Source organism: Bombina bombina, chromosome 2 (assembly GCF_027579735.1).
Source record: "Bombina bombina isolate aBomBom1 chromosome 2, aBomBom1.pri, whole genome shotgun sequence".
In the NCBI taxonomy this organism is placed as follows: domain Eukaryota; kingdom Metazoa; phylum Chordata; class Amphibia; order Anura; family Bombinatoridae; genus Bombina; species Bombina bombina.
In genome coordinates, this window is record NC_069500.1 from 617,944,904 (window position 1) to 617,966,338 (window position 21,435).

The window sequence follows — 21,435 nt, forward strand, 5'->3', positions numbered from 1 at the left end:
GACAGATATCTGCTTTATCAATTCTACTGCACAAACGTCTGGCAGATGTTCCAGATGGTCGGTCGTTCTGTCGAGCTTTAGTTAGAATCAAGCCTGTTGTTCCTCCATGGAGTTTGAATTTAGTTCTTAAAGTTCTTCAAGGGGTTCCGTTTGAACCTATGCATTCCATAGATATTAAGCTTTTATCTTGGAAAGTTCTGTTTTTTAGTTGCTATCTCTTTGGCTCAAAGAGTTTCTGAACTATCTGCATTGCAATGCGACTCGCCTTATCTTGTTTTCCATGCTGATAAGGTGGTTTTGCGTACCAAACCTGGATTCCTTCCTAAGGTTGTTAATAATAAGAATATTAATCAGGAAATTGTTGTTCCTTCTGTGTGTTCTAATCCTTCCTCTAAGAAGGAGTGTCTATTGCACAACTTGAACGTGGTTTGTGCTTTAAAGTATTACTTGCAAGCGACCAAATATTTCCGTCAAACATCTTCTTTGTTTGTCTATTCTGGAAAAACCTCTTGCCTTTTGGCTGAAAAGCATCATCCGTTTGGCATACGAGACTGCTGGACAGCAGCCTCCTGAAAGAATTACAGCTCACTCTACTAGAGCGGTGGCTTCCACATGGGCTTTTAAAAATGATGCTTCGGTTGAACAGATTTATAAGGCTGCGACTTGGTCTTCGCTTCATACCTTTTACAAATTTTACAAATTTGATACCTTTGCTTCTTTGGAGGCTATTTTTGGGAGAAAAGTTCTTCAAGCAGTGGTGCCTTCTGTTTAACCATGTGTCTTGTCCCTCCTGTTCATCTGTGTCCTGTAGCTTTGGTATTGTATCCCATAAGTAAAGGATGAATCCATGGACTTGTCTTACCTTTATAGAAGTAAAGTAAATTTATGCTTACCTGATAAATTGATTTCTTCTATGGTAAGACGAGTCCACGGCCCGCCCTGTCATTTTAAGACGGATTATATTTTTTTGATTTAAACTTCAGTCACCTCTGCACCTTGTAGTTTCTCCTTTTTCTTCCTGTACCTTCGGTCGAATGACTGAGGGGTGGAGCTAAGGGAGGAGCTATATAGACAGCTCTGCTGTGGTGCTCTTTGCCACTTCCTGTAGGGAAAGAAAGATGATATCCCACAAGTAAAGGATGAATCCGTGGACTCGTCTTACCATAGAAGAAACATAATTTATGTAAGAACTTACCTGATTCATTTCTTTCATATTAGCAAGAGTCCATGAGCTAGTGACGTATGGGATATACATTCCTACCAGGAGGGGCAAAGTTTCCCAAACCTCAAAATGCCTACAAATACACCGCTCACCACACCCACAAATCAGTTTAACGAATAGCCAAGAAGTGGGGTGATAAGAAAAAAGTGCGAAAGCATATAAAATAAGGAATTAGAATAATTGTGCTTTTATACAAAAAATCATAACCACCTCAAAAAAAGGGTGGGCCTCATGGACTCTTGCTAATATGAAAGAAATGAAGCTAGTGACGTATGGGATAATGAATACCCAAGATGTGGATCTTCCACGCAAGAGTCACTAGAGAGGGAGGGATAAAATAAAGACAGCCAATTCCGCTGAAAAACAATCCACACCCCAAAATAAAGTTTAAATCTTATAATGAAAAAAACTGAAATTATAAGCAGAAGAATCAAACGGAAACAGCTGCCTGAAGTACTTTTCTACCAAAAACTGCTTCAGAAGAAGAAAACACATCAAAATGGTAGAATTTAGTAAAAGTATGCAAAGAAGACCAAGTTGCTGCTTTGCAAATCTGATCAACCGAAGCTTCATTCCTAAATGCCCAGGAAGTAGAGACTGACCTAGTAGAATGAGCTGTAATCCTTTGAGGCGGAGATCTACCCGACTCGACATAAGCATGATGAATCAAGGATTTTAACCAAGATGCCAAAGAAATGGCAGAAGCCTTTTGACCTTTCCTAGAACCAGAAAAGATAACAAATAGACTAGAAGTCTTTCGGAAATCTTTAGTAGCTTCAACATAATATTTCAAAGCTCTAACTACATCCAAAGAATGCAACGATCTTTCCTTAGAGTTCTTAGGATTAGGACACAACTAAGGAACCACAATTTCTCTACTAATGTTGTTAGAATTCACAACCTTAGGTAAAAATTTAAATGAAGTTCGCAAAACCGCCTTATCCTGATGAAAAATCAGAAAAGGAGACTCACAAGAAAGAGCAGATAATTCAGAAACTCTTCTAGCAGAAGAGATGGCCAAAAGAAACAAAATTTTTCAAGAAAGTAATTTAATATCCAGCGAATGCATAGGTTCAAACGGAGGAGCTTGAAGAGCCCCCAGAACCAAATTCAAATTCCAAGGAGGAGAAATTGACTTAATGACAGGTTTTATACGAACCAAAGCCTGTACAAAACAATGAATATCAGGAAGATTAGCAATCTTTCTGTGAAAAAGAACAGAAAGAGCAGAGATTTGTCCTTTCAAGGAACTTGCAGACAAACCTTTATCCAAACCATCCTGAAGAAACTGTAAAATTCTAGGAATTCTAAAAGAATGCCAAGAAAAATGATGAGAAGAACACCAAGAAATGTAAGTCTTCCAGACTCGATAATATATCTTCCTAGACACAGATTTACGAGCCTGTAACATAGTATTAATGACGGAGTCAGAGAAACCTCTATGACTGAGAATCAAGCGTTCAATCTCCATACCTTCAAATTTAAGGATTTGAGATCCTGATGGAAAAAAGGACCTTGCGATAGAAGGTCTGGCCTTAACGGAAGAGTCCACGGTTGGCAAGTAGCCATCAGAACAAGATCCGCATACCAAAACCTGTGAGGCCATGCTGGAGCCACCAGCAGAACAAATGAGCGCTCCTTTAGAATCTTGGAAATCACTCTTGGAAAGAAGAACTAGAGGCGGAAAGATATAAGCAGGATGATACTTCCAAGGAAGTGAAAATGCACCCACTGCTTCCGCCTGAGGATCCCTGGATCTGGACAGATACCTGGGAAGCTTCTTGTTTAGATGAGAAGGCATCAGATCTATTTCTGGAAGTCCCCACATTTGAACAATCTGAAGAAATACCTCTGGGTGAAGAGACCATTCGCCCGGATGTAATGTTTGGCGACTGAGGTAATCCGCTTTCCAATTGTCTATACCTGGTATATGAACCGCAGAAATTAGACAGGAGCTGGATTCCGCCCATACCAGTATTCGAGATACTTCTTTCATAGCCAGAGGACTGTGAGTCCCTCCTTGATGATTGACATATGCTACGGTTGTGACATTGTCTGTCTGAAAACAAATGAACGACTCTCTCTTTAGAAGAGGCCACGACTGAAGAGCTCTGAAAATCGCACGGAGTTCCAAAATGTTGATTGGTAATCTCGCCTCCTGAGATTCCCAAACCCCTTGTGCTGTCAGAGACCCCCATACAGCTCCCCAACCTGTCAGACTTGCATCTGTTGAGATCACAGTCCAGGTCGGAAGAACAAAAGAATCCCCCTGAACTAAACTATGATGGTCGGTCCACCACGTTAGAGAGTGTCGTACAATCGGTTTTAAAGATATTAATTGTGATATCTTTGTATAATCCTTGCACCACTGGTTCAGCATACAGAGCTGAAGAGGTCGCATGTGAAAATGAGCAAAGGGGATCGCGTCCGATGCAGCAGTCATAAGACCTAGAATTTCCATGCATAAGGCTACCGAAGGGAATGATTGAGACTGAAGGTTTCGACAAGCTGAAACCAATTTTAGACGTCTCTTGTCCGTTAGTGACAGTCATGGACACTGAATCTATCTGGAAACCTAAAAAGGTTACCCTTGTCTGAGGAATCAACGAACTCTTTGGTAAATTGATCCTCCAACCATGTTCTCGAAGAAACGATACAAGTCGATTCGTATGAGATTCTGCTAAATGTGAAGACTGAGCAAGTACCAAGATATCGTCCAAATAAGGAAATACCACAATACCCTGTTCTCTGATTACAGATAGAAGGGCACCGAGAACCTTTGTAAAAATCCTTGGAGCTGTTGCTAGGCCAAACGGCAGAGCCACAAACTGGTAATGCTTGTCTAGAAAAGAGAATCTCAGAAACTGATAGTGATCTGGATGAATCGGAATATGCAGATATGCATCTTGTAAATCTATTGTGGACATATAATGCCCTTGCTGAACAAAAGGCAGAATAGTCCTTATAGTTACCATTTTGAATGTTGGTATCCTTACATAACGATTCAATATTTTTAAATCCAGAACTGGTCTGAAGGAATTCTCCTTCTTTGGTACAATGAAGAGATTTTAGTAAAACCCCAGCCCCTGTTCCAAAACTGGAACTGGCACAATTACTCCAGCCAACTCTAGATCTGAAACACATTTCAGAAATGCTTGAGCCTTGGATTTATTGGGACAAGGGAAAGAAAAAATCTTCTTGCAGGAGGCATTATCTTGAAGCCTATTCTGTACCCTTGTGAAACCATATTCTGAATCCAAAGATTGTGAATCAAATTGATCCAAATTTCTTTGAAAAAACGTAATCTGCCCCCTACCAGCTGGGCTGGAATGAGGGCCGCACCTTCATGTGGACTTGGGAGCTGGCTTTGGTTTCCTAAAAGGCTTGGATTTATTCCAGACTGGCAGGCAGCAATTTTCCAGAAGTATCTTCTGATTCAGGGTCAATCTGAGACATCTTGCAATATGTAATAGAAAAAACAACATATAAAGCAAAATTGATCAAATTCCTTAAATGACAGTTTCAGGAATGGGAAAAAATGCCAATGAACAAGCTTCTAGCAAGCAGAAGCAAATAAACAATGAGACTTAAATAATGTGCCGACAATGACGCCCAGATTTTTTAGCGCCAAAAAGACGCCCACATTATTTGGCGCCTAAATGCTTTAAGCGCCAAAAATGAAGCCACATCCGGTGACGCCAACATTTTTGGCGCAAAAACGTCAAAAAAAAATGACGCCGGAAATGACAAAATTTTTTGCGCCAAGAATGACGCAATAAAATGAAGCATTTTCAGCCCCCGCGAGCCTAACAGCCCACAGGAAAAAAAGTCAAATTTTAAGGTAAGAAAAATTGATTATTCAAATGCATTATCCCAAATAATGAAACTGACTGTCTGAAATAAGGAATGTTGAACATCCTGAATCAAGGCAAATAAATGTTTAAACACATATATTTAGAACTTTATATAAAAGTGCCCAACCATAGCTTAGAGTGTCACAAAAATAAGACTTACTTACCCCAGGACACTCATCTACATATAGTAGATAGCCAAACCAGTACTGAAACGAGAATCAGTAGAGGTAAATGGTATATAAGAGTATATCGTCGATCTGAAAAGGGAGGTAAGAGATGAATCTCTACGACAGAGAACCTATGAAATAGACCCCGTAGAAGGAGATCATTGAATTCAAATAGGCAATACTCTCTTCACATCCCTCTGACATTCACTGCACACTGAGAGGAAAACCGGGCTCCAGCCTGCTGCGAAGCGCATATCAACGAAGAATCTAGCACAAACTTACTTCACCACCTCCATGGGAGGCAAAGTTTGTAAAACTGATTTGTGGGTGTGGTGAGGGGTGTATTTGTAGGCATTTTGAGGTTTGGGAAACTTTGCCCCTCCTGGTAGGAATGTATATCCCATACGTCACTAGCTCATGGACTCTTGCTAATTACATGAAAGAAAATCAATTTATCAGGTAAGCATAAATTTAGTTTTTATCACTTTCTGTATATAGGCATGAAGAATGCTACAAGACACACTGGTAGCAGAGTTTTTAACTATGTATAACATTGCTGTAAACATTGTTGCAAACACAGCTGCCAGATAGCTAAAAGAAATTCATGTACGCTGCTGAGCTCACCTAGGATTACTCTTTTCTTCAATAACCATTTTATTTTTGTTCCCTTGATAGTCATTGTTAAATTGTAAAGTTATTTAAAATTGCATGTTCTATCTGAATCATAAACATTTAATCTAGCCCTTTTTTATTTTCCTTTTCTCCAACATAGGTGTGTCCGGTCCACGGCGTCATCCTTACTTGTGGGATATTCTCTTCCCCAACAGGAAATGGCAAAGAGCCCAGCAAAGCTGGTCACATGATCCCTCCTAGGCTCCGCCTACCCCAGTCATTCTCTTTGCCGTTGTACAGGCAACATCTCCACGGAGATGGCTTAGAGTTTTTTAGTGTTTAACTGTAGTTTTTCATTATTCAATCAAGAGTTTGTTATTTTCAAATAGTGCTGGTACGTACTATTTACTCAGAAACAGAAAAGAGATGAAGAATTCTGTTTGTATGAGGAAAATGATTTTAGCAACCGTAACTAAAATCCATGGCTGTTCCACACAGGACTGTTGAGAGCAATTAACTTCAGTTGGGGGAACAGTTTGCAGTCTCTTGCTGCTTGAGGTATGACACATTCTAACAAGACGATGTAATGCTGGAAGCTGTCATTTTCCCTATGGGATCCGGTAAGCCATGTTTATTACGATTGTAAATAAGGGCTTCACAAGGGCTTATTTAAACTGTAGACTTTTTCTGGGCTAAATCGATTGATTATTAACACATATTTAGCCCTGAGGAATCATTTTATCTGGGTATTTTGATATAATAATATCGGCAGGCACTGTTTTAGACACCTTATTCTTTAGGGGCTTTCCCCAAGCATAGGCAGAGTCTCATTTTCGCGCCGGTGTTGCGCACTTGTTTTTGAGAGGCATGGCATGCAGTCGCATGTGAGAGGAGCTCTGATACTTATAAAAGACTTCTGAAGGCGTCATTTGGTATCGTATTCCCCTTTGGGTTTGGTTGGGTCTCAGCAAAGCAGATACCAGGGACTGTAAAGGGGTTTAAAGCTTAAAACGGCTCCGGTTCCGTTATTTTAAGGGTTAAAGCTTCCAAAATTGGTGTGCAATATTTTCAAGGCTTTAAGACGCTGTGGTGAAAATTTGGTGAATTTTGAACAATTCCTTCATGTTTTTTCGCAATTGCAGTAATAAAGTGTGTTCAGTTTAAAATTTAAAGTGACAGTAACGGTTTTATTTTAAAACGTTTTTTGTACTTTCTGATCAAGTTTATGCCTGTTTAACATGTCTGAACTACCAGATAGACTGTGTTCTGAATGTGGGGAAGCCAGAATTCCTATTCATTTAAATAAATGTGATTTATGTGATAATGACAATGATGCCCAAGATGATTCCTCAAGTGAGGGGAGTAAGCATGGTACTGCATCATTCCCTCCTTCGTCTACACGAGTCTTGCCCACTCAGGAGGCCCCTAGTACATCTAGCGCGCCAATACTCCTTACTATGCAACAATTAACGGCTGTAATGGATAATTCTGTCAAAAACATTTTAGCCAAAATGAACCCTTGTCAGCGTAAGCGTGGCTGCTCTGTTTTAGTTACTGAAGAGCATGACGACGCTGATATTAATATCTCTGAAGGGCCCCTAACCCAATCTGAGGGGGCCAGGGAGGTTTTGTCTGAGGGAGAAATTACTGATTTAGGGAACATTTCTCAGCAGGCTGAATCTGATGTGATTACATTTAAATTTAAATTGGAACATCTCCGCATTTTGCTTAAGGAGGTATTATCCACTCTGGATGATTGTGAAAATTTAGTCATCCCAGAGAAACTATGTAAAATGGACAAGTTCCTAGAGGTGCCGGGGCTCCCAGAAGCTTTTCCTATACCCAAGCGGGTGGCGGACATTGTTAATAAAGAATGGGAAAGGCCCGGTATTCCTTTCGTCCCTCCCCCCATATTTAAAAAGTTGTTTCCTATGGTCGACCCCAGAAAGGACTTATGGCAGTCAGTCCCCAAGGTCGAGGGAGCGGTTTCTACTTTAAACAAACGCACCACTATTCCAATAGAGGATAGTTGTGCTTTCAAAGATCCTATGGATAAAAAATTAGAAGGTTTGCTTAAAAGGATGTTTGTTCAGCAGGGTTACCTTCTACAACCCATTTCATGCATTGTCCCTGTCACTACTGCCGCATATTTCTGGTTTGATGAACTGCTTAAGGTGCTCGATAGTGACTCTCCTCCTTATGAGGAGATTATGGACAGAATCAATGCTCTCAAATTGGCTAATTCTTTCACTCTAGACGCCTCTTTGCAATTGGCTAAGTTAGCGGCTAAGAACTCTGGGTTTGCTATTGTGGCGCGCAGAGCGCTTTGGTTGAAATCTTGGTCGGCTGATGCGTCTTCCAAGAACAAGCTACTAAACATTCCTTTCAAGGGGAAAACGTTGTTTGGTCCTGACTTGAAAGAGATTATCTCTGATATCACTGGGGGTAAGGGCCACGCCCTTCCTCAGGATCGGCCTTTCAAGGCCAAAAATAGACCTAATTTTCGTCCCTTTCGTAAAAACGGACCAGCCCAAGGTGCTACGTCCTCTAAGCAAGAGGGTAATACTTCTCAGGCCAAGCCAGCTTGGAGACCAATGCAAGGCTGGAACAAGGGAAAGCAGGCCAAGAAACCTGCCACTGCTACCAAGACAGCATGAAATATTGGCCCCCGATCCGGGACCGGATCTGGTGGGGGGCAGACTCTCTCTCTTCGCTCAGGCTTGGGCAAGAGATGTTCTGGATCCTTGGGCGCTAGAAATAGTCTCCCAGGGTTATCTTCTGGAATTCAAGGGACTTCCCCCAAGGGGGAGGTTCCACAGGTCTCAGTTGTCTTCAGACCACATAAAAAGACAGGCGTTCTTACATTGTGTAGAAGACCTGTTAAAAATGGGAGTGATTCATCCTGTTCCATTAAGAGAACAAGGGATGGGGTTCTACTCCAATCTGTTCATAGTTCCCAAAAAAGAGGGAACGTTCAGACCAATCCTAGATCTCAAGATCTTAAACAAATTTCTCAAGGTCCCATCGTTCAAGATGGAAACCATTCGAACTATCCTTCCTTCCATCCAGGAAGGTCAATTCATGACCACGGTGGATTTAAAGGATGCGTATCTACATATTCCTATCCACAAGGAACATCATCGGTTCCTAAGGTTTGCATTCCTGGACAAACATTACCAGTTCGTGGCGCTTCCTTTCGGATTAGCCACTGCTCCAAGGATTTTCACAAAGGTACTAGGGTCCCTTCTAGCGGTGCTAAGACCAAGGGGCATTGCGGTAGTACCTTACCTGGACGACATTCTGATTCAAGCGTCGTCCCTTCCTCAAGCAAAGGCTCACACGGACATTGTACTGGCCTTTCTCAGATCTCACGGCTGGAAAGTGAACGTGGAAAAGAGTTCTCTATCCCCGTCAACAAGGGTTCCCTTCTTGGGAACAATTATAGACTCCTTAGAAATGAGGATCTTTCTAACAGAGGCCAGAAAAATAAAGCTTCTGGACTCTTGTCGGATACTTCATTCCGTTCCTCTTCCTTCCATAGCTCAGTGCATGGAAGTGATCGGTTTGATGGTGGCGGCGATGGACATAGTTCCTTTTGCGCGCATTCATCTAAGACCATTACAACTGTGCATGCTCAGTCAGTGGAATGGGGACTATACAGACTTGTCTCCGAAGATACAAGTAAATCAGAGGACCAGAGACTCACTCCGTTGGTGGCTGTCCCTGGACAATCTGTCTCAAGGGATGATGTTCCACAGACCAGAGTGGGTCATTGTCACGACCGACGCCAGTCTGATAGGCTGGGGCGCGGTCTGGGGATCCCTGAAAGCTCAGGGTCTTTGGTCTCGGGAAGAATCTCTTCTACCGATAAATATTCTGGAACTGAGAGCGATATTCAATGCTCTCCAGGCCTGGCCCCAGCTTGCGAGGACCAGGTTCATACGGTTTCAATCAGACAACATGACGACTGTTGCGTACATCAACCATCAGGGGGGAACAAGAAGTTCCCTAGCGATGGAAGAAGTAACCAAAATTATTCTTTGGGCGGAGTCTCACTCCTGCCACCTGTCTGCTATCCACATCCCAGGAGTGGAAAATTGGGAAGCGGATTTTCTGAGTCGGCAGACATTGCATCCGGGGGAGTGGGAACTCCATCCGGAAATCTTTGCCCAAGTCACTCACCTGTGGGGCATTCCAGACATGGATCTGATGGCCTCTCGTCAGAACTTCAAAGTTCCTTGCTACGGGGCCAGATCCAGGGATCCCAAGGCGGCTCTAGTGGATGCACTAGTAGCACCTTGGACCTTCAAACTAGCTTATGTGTTCCCGCCATTTCCTCTCATCCCCAGGCTGATAGCCAGGATCAAGCAGGAGAGGGCGTCGGTGATCTTGATAGCTCCTGCGTGGCCACGCAGGACTTGGTATGCAGATCTGGTGAATATGTCATCGGCTCCACCTTGGAAGCTACCTTTGAGACGAGACCTTCTTGTTCAGGGTCCGTTCGAACATCCGAATCTGGTTTCACTCCAGCTGACTGCTTGGAGATTGAACGCTTGATTTTATCGAAGCGAGGATTCTCAGATTCTGTTATCGATACTCTTGTTCAGGCCAGAAAGCCTGTGACTAGAAAGATTTACCACAAAATTTGGAAAAAATATATCTGTTGGTGTGAATCTAAAGGATTCCCTTGGGACAAGGTTAAGATTCCTAGGATTCTATCCTTCCTTCAAGAAGGATTGGACAAAGGATTATCTGCTAGTTCCCTGAAGGGACAGATTTCTGCCTTGTCGGTATTACTTCACAAAAAGCTGGCAGCTGTGCCAGATGTTCAAGCCTTTGTTCAGGCTCTGGTTAGAATCAAGCCTGTTTACAAACCTTTGACTCCTCCTTGGAGTCTCAATTTAGTTCTTTCAGTTCTTCAGGGGGTTCCGTTTGAACCCTTACATTCCGTTGATATTAAGTTATTATCTTGGAAAGTTTTGTTTTTAGTTGCGATTTCTTCTGCTAGAAGAGTCTCAGAATTATCTGCTCTGCAGTGTTCTCCTCCTTATCTGGTGTTCCATGCAGATAAGGTGGTTTTACGTACTAAACCTGGTTTTCTTCCAAAAGTTGTTTCTAACAAAAACATTAACCAGGAGATTATCGTACCTTCTCTGTGTCCAAAACCAGTTTCAAAGAAGGAACGTTTGTTGCACAATTTGGATGTTGTTCGCGCTCTAAAATTCTATTTAGATGCTACAAAGGATTTTAGACAAACATCTTCCTTGTTTGTTGTTTATTCAGGTAAAAGGAGAGGTCAAAAAGCAACTTCTACCTCTCTCTCTCTTTGGATTAAAAGCATCATCAGATTGGCTTACGAGACTGCCGGACGGCAGCCTCCCGAAAGAATCACAGCTCATTCCACTAGGGCTGTGGCTTCCACATGGGCCTTCAAGAACGAGGCTTCTGTTGATCAGATATGTAGGGCAGCGACTTGGTCTTCACTGCACACTTTTACCAAATTTTACAAGTTTGATACTTTTGCTTCTTCTGAGGCTATTTTTGGGAGAAAGGTTTTGCAAGCCGTGGTGCCTTCCATTTAGGTGACCTGATTTGCTCCCTCCCTTCATCCGTGTCCTAAAGCTTTGGTATTGGTTCCCACAAGTAAGGATGACGCCGTGGACCGGACACACCTATGTTGGAGAAAACAGAATTTATGTTTACCTGATAAATTTCTTTCTCCAACGGTGTGTCCGGTCCACGGCCCGCCCTGGTTTTTTTAATCAGGTCTGATATTTTATTTTCTTTAACTACAGTCACCACGGTACCATATGGTTTCTCCTATGCAAATATTCCTCCTTAACGTCGGTCGAATGACTGGGGTAGGCGGAGCCTAGGAGGGATCATGTGACCAGCTTTGCTGGGCTCTTTGCCATTTCCTGTTGGGGAAGAGAATATCCCACAAGTAAGGATGACGCCGTGGACCGGACACACTGAATCATAAACATTTAATCTAGCCCTTTTTTATTTTCCTTTTCTCCAACATAGGTGTGTCCGGTCCACGGCGTCATCCTTACTTGTGGGATATTCTCTTCCCCAACAGGAAATGGCAAAGAGCCCAGCAAAGCTGGTCACATGATCCCTCCTAGGCTCCGCCTACCCCAGTCATTCTCTTTGCCGTTGTACAGGCAACATCTCCACGGAGATGGCTTAGAGTTTTTTAGTGTTTAACTGTAGTTTTTCATTATTCAATCAAGAGTTTGTTATTTTCAAATAGTGCTGGTACGTACTATTTACTCAGAAACAGAAAAGAGATGAAGAATTCTGTTTGTATGAGGAAAATGATTTTAGCAACCGTAACTAAAATCCATGGCTGTTCCACACAGGACTGTTGAGAGCAATTAACTTCAGTTGGGGGAACAGTTTGCAGTCTCTTGCTGCTTGAGGTATGACACATTCTAACAAGACGATGTAATGCTGGAAGCTGTCATTTTCCCTATGGGATCCGGTAAGCCATGTTTATTACGATTGTAAATAAGGGCTTCACAAGGGCTTATTTAAACTGTAGACTTTTTCTGGGCTAAATCGATTGATTATTAACACATATTTAGCCCTGAGGAATCATTTTATCTGGGTATTTTGATATAATAATATCGGCAGGCACTGTTTTAGACACCTTATTCTTTAGGGGCTTTCCCCAAGCATAGGCAGAGTCTCATTTTCGCGCCGGTGTTGCGCACTTGTTTTTGAGAGGCATGGCATGCAGTCGCATGTGAGAGGAGCTCTGATACTTATAAAAGACTTCTGAAGGCGTCATTTGGTATCGTATTCCCCTTTGGGTTTGGTTGGGTCTCAGCAAAGCAGATACCAGGGACTGTAAAGGGGTTTAAAGCTTAAAACGGCTCCGGTTCCGTTATTTTAAGGGTTAAAGCTTCCAAAATTGGTGTGCAATATTTTCAAGGCTTTAAGACGCTGTGGTGAAAATTTGGTGAATTTTGAACAATTCCTTCATGTTTTTTCGCAATTGCAGTAATAAAGTGTGTTCAGTTTAAAATTTAAAGTGACAGTAACGGTTTTATTTTAAAACGTTTTTTGTACTTTCTGATCAAGTTTATGCCTGTTTAACATGTCTGAACTACCAGATAGACTGTGTTCTGAATGTGGGGAAGCCAGAATTCCTATTCATTTAAATAAATGTGATTTATGTGATAATGACAATGATGCCCAAGATGATTCCTCAAGTGAGGGGAGTAAGCATGGTACTGCATCATTCCCTCCTTCGTCTACACGAGTCTTGCCCACTCAGGAGGCCCCTAGTACATCTAGCGCGCCAATACTCCTTACTATGCAACAATTAACGGCTGTAATGGATAATTCTGTCAAAAACATTTTAGCCAAAATGAACCCTTGTCAGCGTAAGCGTGGCTGCTCTGTTTTAGTTACTGAAGAGCATGACGACGCTGATATTAATATCTCTGAAGGGCCCCTAACCCAATCTGAGGGGGCCAGGGAGGTTTTGTCTGAGGGAGAAATTACTGATTTAGGGAACATTTCTCAGCAGGCTGAATCTGATGTGATTACATTTAAATTTAAATTGGAACATCTCCGCATTTTGCTTAAGGAGGTATTATCCACTCTGGATGATTGTGAAAATTTAGTCATCCCAGAGAAACTATGTAAAATGGACAAGTTCCTAGAGGTGCCGGGGCTCCCAGAAGCTTTTCCTATACCCAAGCGGGTGGCGGACATTGTTAATAAAGAATGGGAAAGGCCCGGTATTCCTTTCGTCCCTCCCCCCATATTTAAAAAGTTGTTTCCTATGGTCGACCCCAGAAAGGACTTATGGCAGTCAGTCCCCAAGGTCGAGGGAGCGGTTTCTACTTTAAACAAACGCACCACTATTCCAATAGAGGATAGTTGTGCTTTCAAAGATCCTATGGATAAAAAATTAGAAGGTTTGCTTAAAAAGATGTTTGTTCAGCAGGGTTACCTTCTACAACCCATTTCATGCATTGTCCCTGTCACTACTGCCGCATATTTCTGGTTTGATGAACTGCTTAAGGTGCTCGATAGTGACTCTCCTCCTTATGAGGAGATTATGGACAGAATCAATGCTCTCAAATTGGCTAATTCTTTCACTCTAGACGCCTCTTTGCAATTGGCTAAGTTAGCGGCTAAGAACTCTGGGTTTGCTATTGTGGCGCGCAGAGCGCTTTGGTTGAAATCTTGGTCGGCTGATGCGTCTTCCAAGAACAAGCTACTAAACATTCCTTTCAAGGGGAAAACGTTGTTTGGTCCTGACTTGAAAGAGATTATCTCTGATATCACTGGGGGTAAGGGCCACGCCCTTCCTCAGGATCGGCCTTGAAAGGCCGAAAATAGACCTAATTTTCGTCCCTTTCGTAAAAACGGACCAGCCCAAGGTGCTACGTCCTCTAAGCAAGAGGGTAATACTTCTCAGGCCAAGCCAGCTTGGAGACCAATGCAAGGCTGGAACAAGGGAAAGCAGGCCAAGAAACCTGCCACTGCTACCAAGACAGCATGAAATATTGGCCCCCGATCCGGGACCGGATCTGGTGGGGGGCAGACTCTCTCTCTTCGCTCAGGCTTGGGCAAGAGATGTTCTGGATCCTTGGGCGCTAGAAATAGTCTCCCAGGGTTATCTTCTGGAATTCAAGGGACTTCCCCCAAGGGGGGGTTCCACAGGTCTCAGTTGTCTTCAGACCACATAAAAAGACAGGCGTTCTTACATTGTGTAGAAGACCTGTTAAAAATGGGAGTGATTCATCCTGTTCCATTAAGAGAACAAGGGATGGGGTTCTACTCCAATCTGTTCATAGTTCCCAAAAAAGAGGGAACGTTCAGACCAATCCTAGATCTCAAGATCTTAAACAAATTTCTCAAGGTCCCATCTTTCAAGATGGAAACCATTCGAACTATCCTTCCTTCCATCCAGGAAGGTCAATTCATGACCACGGTGGATTTAAAGGATGCGTATCTACATATTCCTATCCACAAGGAACATCATCGGTTCCTAAGGTTTGCATTCCTGGACAAACATTACCAGTTCGTGGCGCTTCCTTTCGGATTAGCCACTGCTCCAAGGATTTTCACAAAGGTACTAGGGTCCCTTCTAGCGGTGCTAAGACCAAGGGGCATTGCGGTAGTACCTTACCTGGACGACATTCTGATTCAAGCGTCGTCCCTTCCTCAAGCAAAGGCTCACACGGACATTGTACTGGCCTTTCTCAGATCTCACGGCTGGAAAGTGAACGTGGAAAAGAGTTCTCTATCCCCGTCAACAAGGGTTCCCTTCTTGGGAACAATTATAGACTCCTTAGAAATGAGGATCTTTCTAACAGAGGCCAGAAAAATAAAGCTTCTGGACTCTTGTCGGATACTTCATTCCGTTCCTCTTCCTTCCATAGCTCAGTGCATGGAAGTGATCGGTTTGATGGTGGCGGCGATGGACATAGTTCCTTTTGCGCGCATTCATCTAAGACCATTACAACTGTGCATGCTCAGTCAGTGGAATGGGGACTATACAGACTTGTCTCCGAAGATACAAGTAAATCAGAGGACCAGAGACTCACTCCGTTGGTGGCTGTCCCTGGACAATCTGTCTCAAGGGATGATGTTCCACAGACCAGAGTGGGTCATTGTCACGACCGACGCCAGTCTGATAGGCTGGGGCGCGGTCTGGGGATCCCTGAAAGCTCAGGGTCTTTGGTCTCGGGAAGAATCTCTTCTACCGATAAATATTCTGGAACTGAGAGCGATATTCAATGCTCTCCAGGCCTGGCCCCAGCTTGCGAGGACCAGGTTCATACGGTTTCAATCAGACAACATGACGACTGTTGCGTACATCAACCATCAGGGGGGAACAAGAAGTTCCCTAGCGATGGAAGAAGTAACCAAAATTATTCTTTGGGCGGAGTCTCACTCCTGCCACCTGTCTGCTATCCACATCCCAGGAGTGGAAAATTGGGAAGCGGATTTTCTGAGTCGGCAGACATTGCATCCGGGGGAGTGGGAACTCCATCCGGAAATCTTTGCCCAAGTCACTCACCTGTGGGGCATTCCAGACATGGATCTGATGGCCTCTCGTCAGAACTTCAAAGTTCCTTGCTACGGGGCCAGATCCAGGGATCCCAAGGCGGCTCTAGTGGATGCACTAGTAGCACCTTGGACCTTCAAACTAGCTTATGTGTTCCCGCCATTTCCTCTCATCCCCAGGCTGATAGCCAGGATCAAGCAGGAGAGGGCGTCGGTGATCTTGATAGCTCCTGCGTGGCCACGCAGGACTTGGTATGCAGATCTGGTGAATATGTCATCGGCTCCACCTTGGAAGCTACCTTTGAGACGAGACCTTCTTGTTCAGGGTCCGTTCGAACATCCGAATCTGGTTTCACTCCAGCTGACTGCTTGGAGATTGAACGCTTGATTTTATCGAAGCGAGGATTCTCAGATTCTGTTATCGATACTCTTGTTCAGGCCAGAAAGCCTGTGACTAGAAAGATTTACCACAAAATTTGGAAAAAATATATCTGTTGGTGTGAATCTAAAGGATTCCCTTGGGACAAGGTTAAGATTCCTAGGATTCTATCCTTCCTTCAAGAAGGATTGGACAAAGGATTATCTGCTAGTTCCCTGAAGGGACAGATTTCTGCCTTGTCGGTATTACTTCACAAAAAGCTGGCAGCTGTGCCAGATGTTCAAGCCTTTGTTCAGGCTCTGGTTAGAATCAAGCCTGTTTACAAACCTTTGACTCCTCCTTGGAGTCTCAATTTAGTTCTTTCAGTTCTTCAGGGGGTTCCGTTTGAACCCTTACATTCCGTTGATATTAAGTTATTATCTTGGAAAGTTTTGTTTTTAGTTGCGATTTCTTCTGCTAGAAGAGTCTCAGAATTATCTGCTCTGCAGTGTTCTCCTCCTTATCTGGTGTTCCATGCAGATAAGGTGGTTTTACGTACTAAACCTGGTTTTCTTCCAAAAGTTGTTTCTAACAAAAACATTAACCAGGAGATTATCGTACCTTCTCTGTGTCCAAAACCAGTTTCAAAGAAGGAACGTTTGTTGCACAATTTGGATGTTGTTCGCGCTCTAAAATTCTATTTAGATGCTACAAAGGATTTTAGACAAACATCTTCCTTGTTTGTTGTTTATTCAGGTAAAAGGAGAGGTCAAAAAGCAACTTCTACCTCTCTCTCTCTTTGGATTAAAAGCATCATCAGATTGGCTTACGAGACTGCCGGACGGCAGCCTCCCGAAAGAATCACAGCTCATTCCACTAGGGCTGTGGCTTCCACATGGGCCTTCAAGAACGAGGCTTCTGTTGATCAGATATGTAGGGCAGCGACTTGGTCTTCACTGCACACTTTTACCAAATTTTACAAGTTTGATACTTTTGCTTCTTCTGAGGCTATTTTTGGGAGAAAGGTTTTGCAAGCCGTGGTGCCTTCCATTTAGGTGACCTGATTTGCTCCCTCCCTTCATCCGTGTCCTAAAGCTTTGGTATTGGTTCCCACAAGTAAGGATGACGCCGTGGACCGGACACACCTATGTTGGAGAAAACAGAATTTATGTTTACCTGATAAATTTCTTTCTCCAACGGTGTGTCCGGTCCACGGCCCGCCCTGGTTTTTTTAATCAGGTCTGATATTTTATTTTCTTTAACTACAGTCACCACGGTACCATATGGTTTCTCCTATGCAAATATTCCTCCTTAACGTCGGTCGAATGACTGGGGTAGGCGGAGCCTAGGAGGGATCATGTGACCAGCTTTGCTGGGCTCTTTGCCATTTCCTGTTGGGGAAGAGAATATCCCACAAGTAAGGATGACGCCGTGGACCGGACACACCGTTGGAGAAAGAAATTTATCAGGTAAACATAAATTCTGTTTTTTAAAATTTTATCTCTCCTAACCCCCACTGGGAGTGTAATTTCTTCTGGCTATATTTACACAGTCTATCTATAGCCAAACAAGAGTACTAGTTTAATAAAGAATTACAAGTTAATAACTTTGCAATAAACATTAATTACATATTTTGTTTGTGTATACGTCCATAATACTCACAGCAGAGCTAGGGGTTTCCCACACTCCCTAAGTAGCTGAATACAGAGGGAATCGCTGGCCGGCATGACATGTTTTTGCTCTGAACTATGTAATGGGAGCATCTGAGATATTGAAGCTCTGTTTGCTGATATCATAACAGCAGCCCAGAGTAAAAGTTAGCAGCTAAACTCAGACAACACTGCCTGCATCTGCTTGGTAATACTGCTTTGTGGTTTCCTAACTTCGCTGTGCACCTGATTACCACAGCAGTAATGTAGCAAGCTTCTACACAAGCTGAAAATGTAACTTGTGTATGTGAAAATTACATATTTTTTTTTTAATTTTTAGCTGGGTTTTCTTGCTACATTATCACCATGGTCATCAGGTACAAAGTGAAAGTGGGAAACAGCACCACAGAAGTGGATTAAAAAGACAAATGAATAGGCACTGCCATGGATTTTATCTGCTCTCAAGTGTTAAGTGCTAATTGCAGACAAACTCAAAATGTGTTTTCTCTCATTGCCCACTATCTACAAACTAGAGCAGTGCTTAAGGTTTTGGTTGTTGAACGCAATGCAAAACCACAACACACTTAAAGGGATGCTGAACCCAAATGTTTTCTTTCATGTTTCAGATAAAGCAGTGTTTCCCAACCGCGGTCCTCAAGTACCTCCAACATTCCTGGTTTTTATTATAGCTGAACTATTGCACAGGTGAAGTAATCAGCTGATGGATGAGAGCAGGTTGGTTACTGATCAGCTGATTTCTTCACCTGTGCACTGGTTCAGCTATAATGAAAACCAGGCCTGTCAATTTTTCTTCTCTTGCTGTATTTATTTTAAAAAGCAGGAATTTAAGTTAACGAGCCAGCCCATCTTTGGTTCAGCAGCTGGGTAGCGCTTGCTGATTGGTGACTAAATGTACAGTTGACATGTGCAGGGAGTAAAAGGTACATAATACTTAATACCCATATATGCTAAATCACTTGAAAGTGATACAGAATAACTGTAAAAAGCTGACATGAAAATTATCATTCATCTGAACATCTATGTAAAGAGGATGCTATTTTACCTCAAAATTTCTGCAGCTTACATAAGTAAGTTCACAGCCAATCGGCTTCATCCGTGCTGATGTCACACTTTGCTTTACTGGGATCTCATGGGATTTCTCTGAAATCTCCTCTTAAAGGGACATAATACCCAAATATTTAAACACTTGAAAGTGATGTAGTATAGCTGTAAAAAGCCGACTAGAAAATATAAACTGAGCATCTCTATGTAAAAAAGGAAGATATTTTACCTCAAAAGTTTCTCAGTAGCCACATACTATTGTAAAGGACTACTAAGCAGCAAATCAGTATGTCTGTCCCGGGGCAGCTGAAGGATTGAGCCTCGTGCACACTCATTTCCCTATTCAGTGTAAGGAAATTTACAATGAAATCTCATGACATCACAGTAAAAGAGTTCATGACCTCAGCACTGTTGATGCTGATTGGCTGCTGTTCATTTTCTTTTTTTTTACCTACAGCTGGGCAGTAACCAAGTATAACTTTTTACACAGAACTTACTCTGCTGAGCTGAGGAGATTGTGAGGTAAAATATCTTCCTTTTTTACATAGAGATGCTCAGGAGATATTTTCCTGTCAGCTTTTTACAGTTATACTGCATCAGTTTCAAGTGATTTAGCATATGAGTATTATGTCCCTTTAAGATTTCATAGTAAACTTCTTTAAACTGAAGGAAATAACATGACTGACTGCACCTGCCAAATGCATGCTACCTTGCAAGTCCTTTTGCTGTTTAAAATCTCTTTATAATGGGATTTGGCTACTGAAGAAATTAGGGTAAAATGTTCAGGTGATATTTTCTAGTCTGCTTTTTATTTATTTACATGTACAGTATTTTCATATATTATAAATGTTCAGTTTTAAGTTTTATTTCCATTTCTAGGTCACCTGGCTTTGGGCTGTCCCTGGTGGCAGAAACTACAGAAGGTTGTTTTCTAAGTGCTGAACTTGCATCAAACCCTCAAGGTCAAGGTGGCATCGTTCTTCCTGAAGACCTAGGAAAGAATTGTGCAAAACTGCTTTTGGAAGAAATTTATAGAGTAAGATCTGTTAATTAATTGATATCCAAATGTGTACTTGCCAAAAATGAGTAGATTTGGGCTTTTCAATTTAAAAAAATAATTTAAAAAAATCTTAATGTAGCAGATTAACATCTTTGTGAATATGAAAACTGTAGCATTGTAAAAATGCATGACTTTGACTCCTGTGCTAAAGCAATTAAAACCTAAAACTTGTCAATACCTGTAGTTGCAGAATCGATGAGTAGGACCATCTATTGAACAGAACAGGTGATAAAAACAGATTTGTACTTGGTAGTGGTAGAATATTTAGGAGCATCAGCAGCTTTTCAGGATTGTGGCATACAGATTGCTATATGAACTGTGAGTCTGACTACTTTGGTAGGCTGTATTATTACTCACTGAGTTGTAAAAACAAACAGTAGATCACTGTGCTAAAAATACTACACAACAAAGCCACAGTTAATAGGATTCTCCCAGTTGAATCCCAAAGACAGACTAGGATCAAAATATAGACCTTAAGTGTAAAACACAAAAAAAGTCTAGACTATGGCGCTATAAAGCTGAATATAAGTGTAGTATCAGGCTATAAGCATAGGGGCATAAATAAAGAGAGAAGCGCTCAACCTGGGAACGAACAATAGCATAATAGCTTGTTCTATGGCTAGTTACCACCCTAGAAGCAGCCTCTTTTTGCTCAATATGTGCCTTTCACAGAGAAAAACTTTCCTGTAGCATATCAGTCTGATCTTGACCTCACAGTACAGTCCAGCACCGAAATACCAGGCAATCCTTCTCTGAACGAGAGAAACGGCAAAACCCCAGACGTACGTTTCTGCCTAGTGTGGGCCTCGTCAGTGAGGTGCTGCCATATCCCTCTAGGCACACTGAACAACGGGTCCACGTCTGGGATCAGACTGATATACTACAGGAAATTTTTCCTCTGGGAAAAGCACAGTTGTGCCGAAAGAAGCTACTTCCAGGTGGCAACCGGGCCATAGAACAAGCTATTGATGCTGCTGTTAGTTCCTGGCAGACTGCTTCTCGTTCTGTTTTGCATATGTAAATATGACCCTGGGGATAGTCTCCCTAAGGGTGATGGGGGGGAAACCAGACGTGGACTCCTTGCCCAATGTGCTTAGAGGGATATGGCTGCACCTCACTGACGAGGCCCAAAGGAGGCCGAAACGATCGTCTGGGGTTGTCATGTTCCTTGTTCAGAGGAGAATTGCCTGGTATTTCGGGGCTGGACTGACCATGTCGGCGGGATCAGACTGATATACTACAGGAAAGTTTTCCTCTGTGAAAAGCACAATTGGGCTGAAAGAAGCTACTACCAGGTGGCAACCGGGCCATAGAACAAGCTATTGATGCTGCTGTTCGTTCCTGGCAGACTGCTTCTCATTCTGTTTTGCATATGTAAATATGACCCTGGGGATAGTCTCCCTAAGGGTGATGGGG

At 42.6% G+C, this 21,435-nt stretch overlaps 1 protein-coding gene across 1 annotated transcript in view; it reads left to right on the forward strand.

The window, feature by feature from the left end:
- RCL1 (RNA terminal phosphate cyclase like 1) overlaps positions 1–21,435 on the forward strand; it is a 119,583-nt gene that overhangs the window by 66,697 nt on the left and 31,451 nt on the right. Inside the window, exon 7 of the mRNA XM_053702552.1 lies at positions 19,839–19,995. Within this exon, the coding sequence (XP_053558527.1) occupies positions 19,839–19,995 (157 nt within the window). The remainder of the gene's footprint in view (positions 1–19,838; positions 19,996–21,435) is intronic.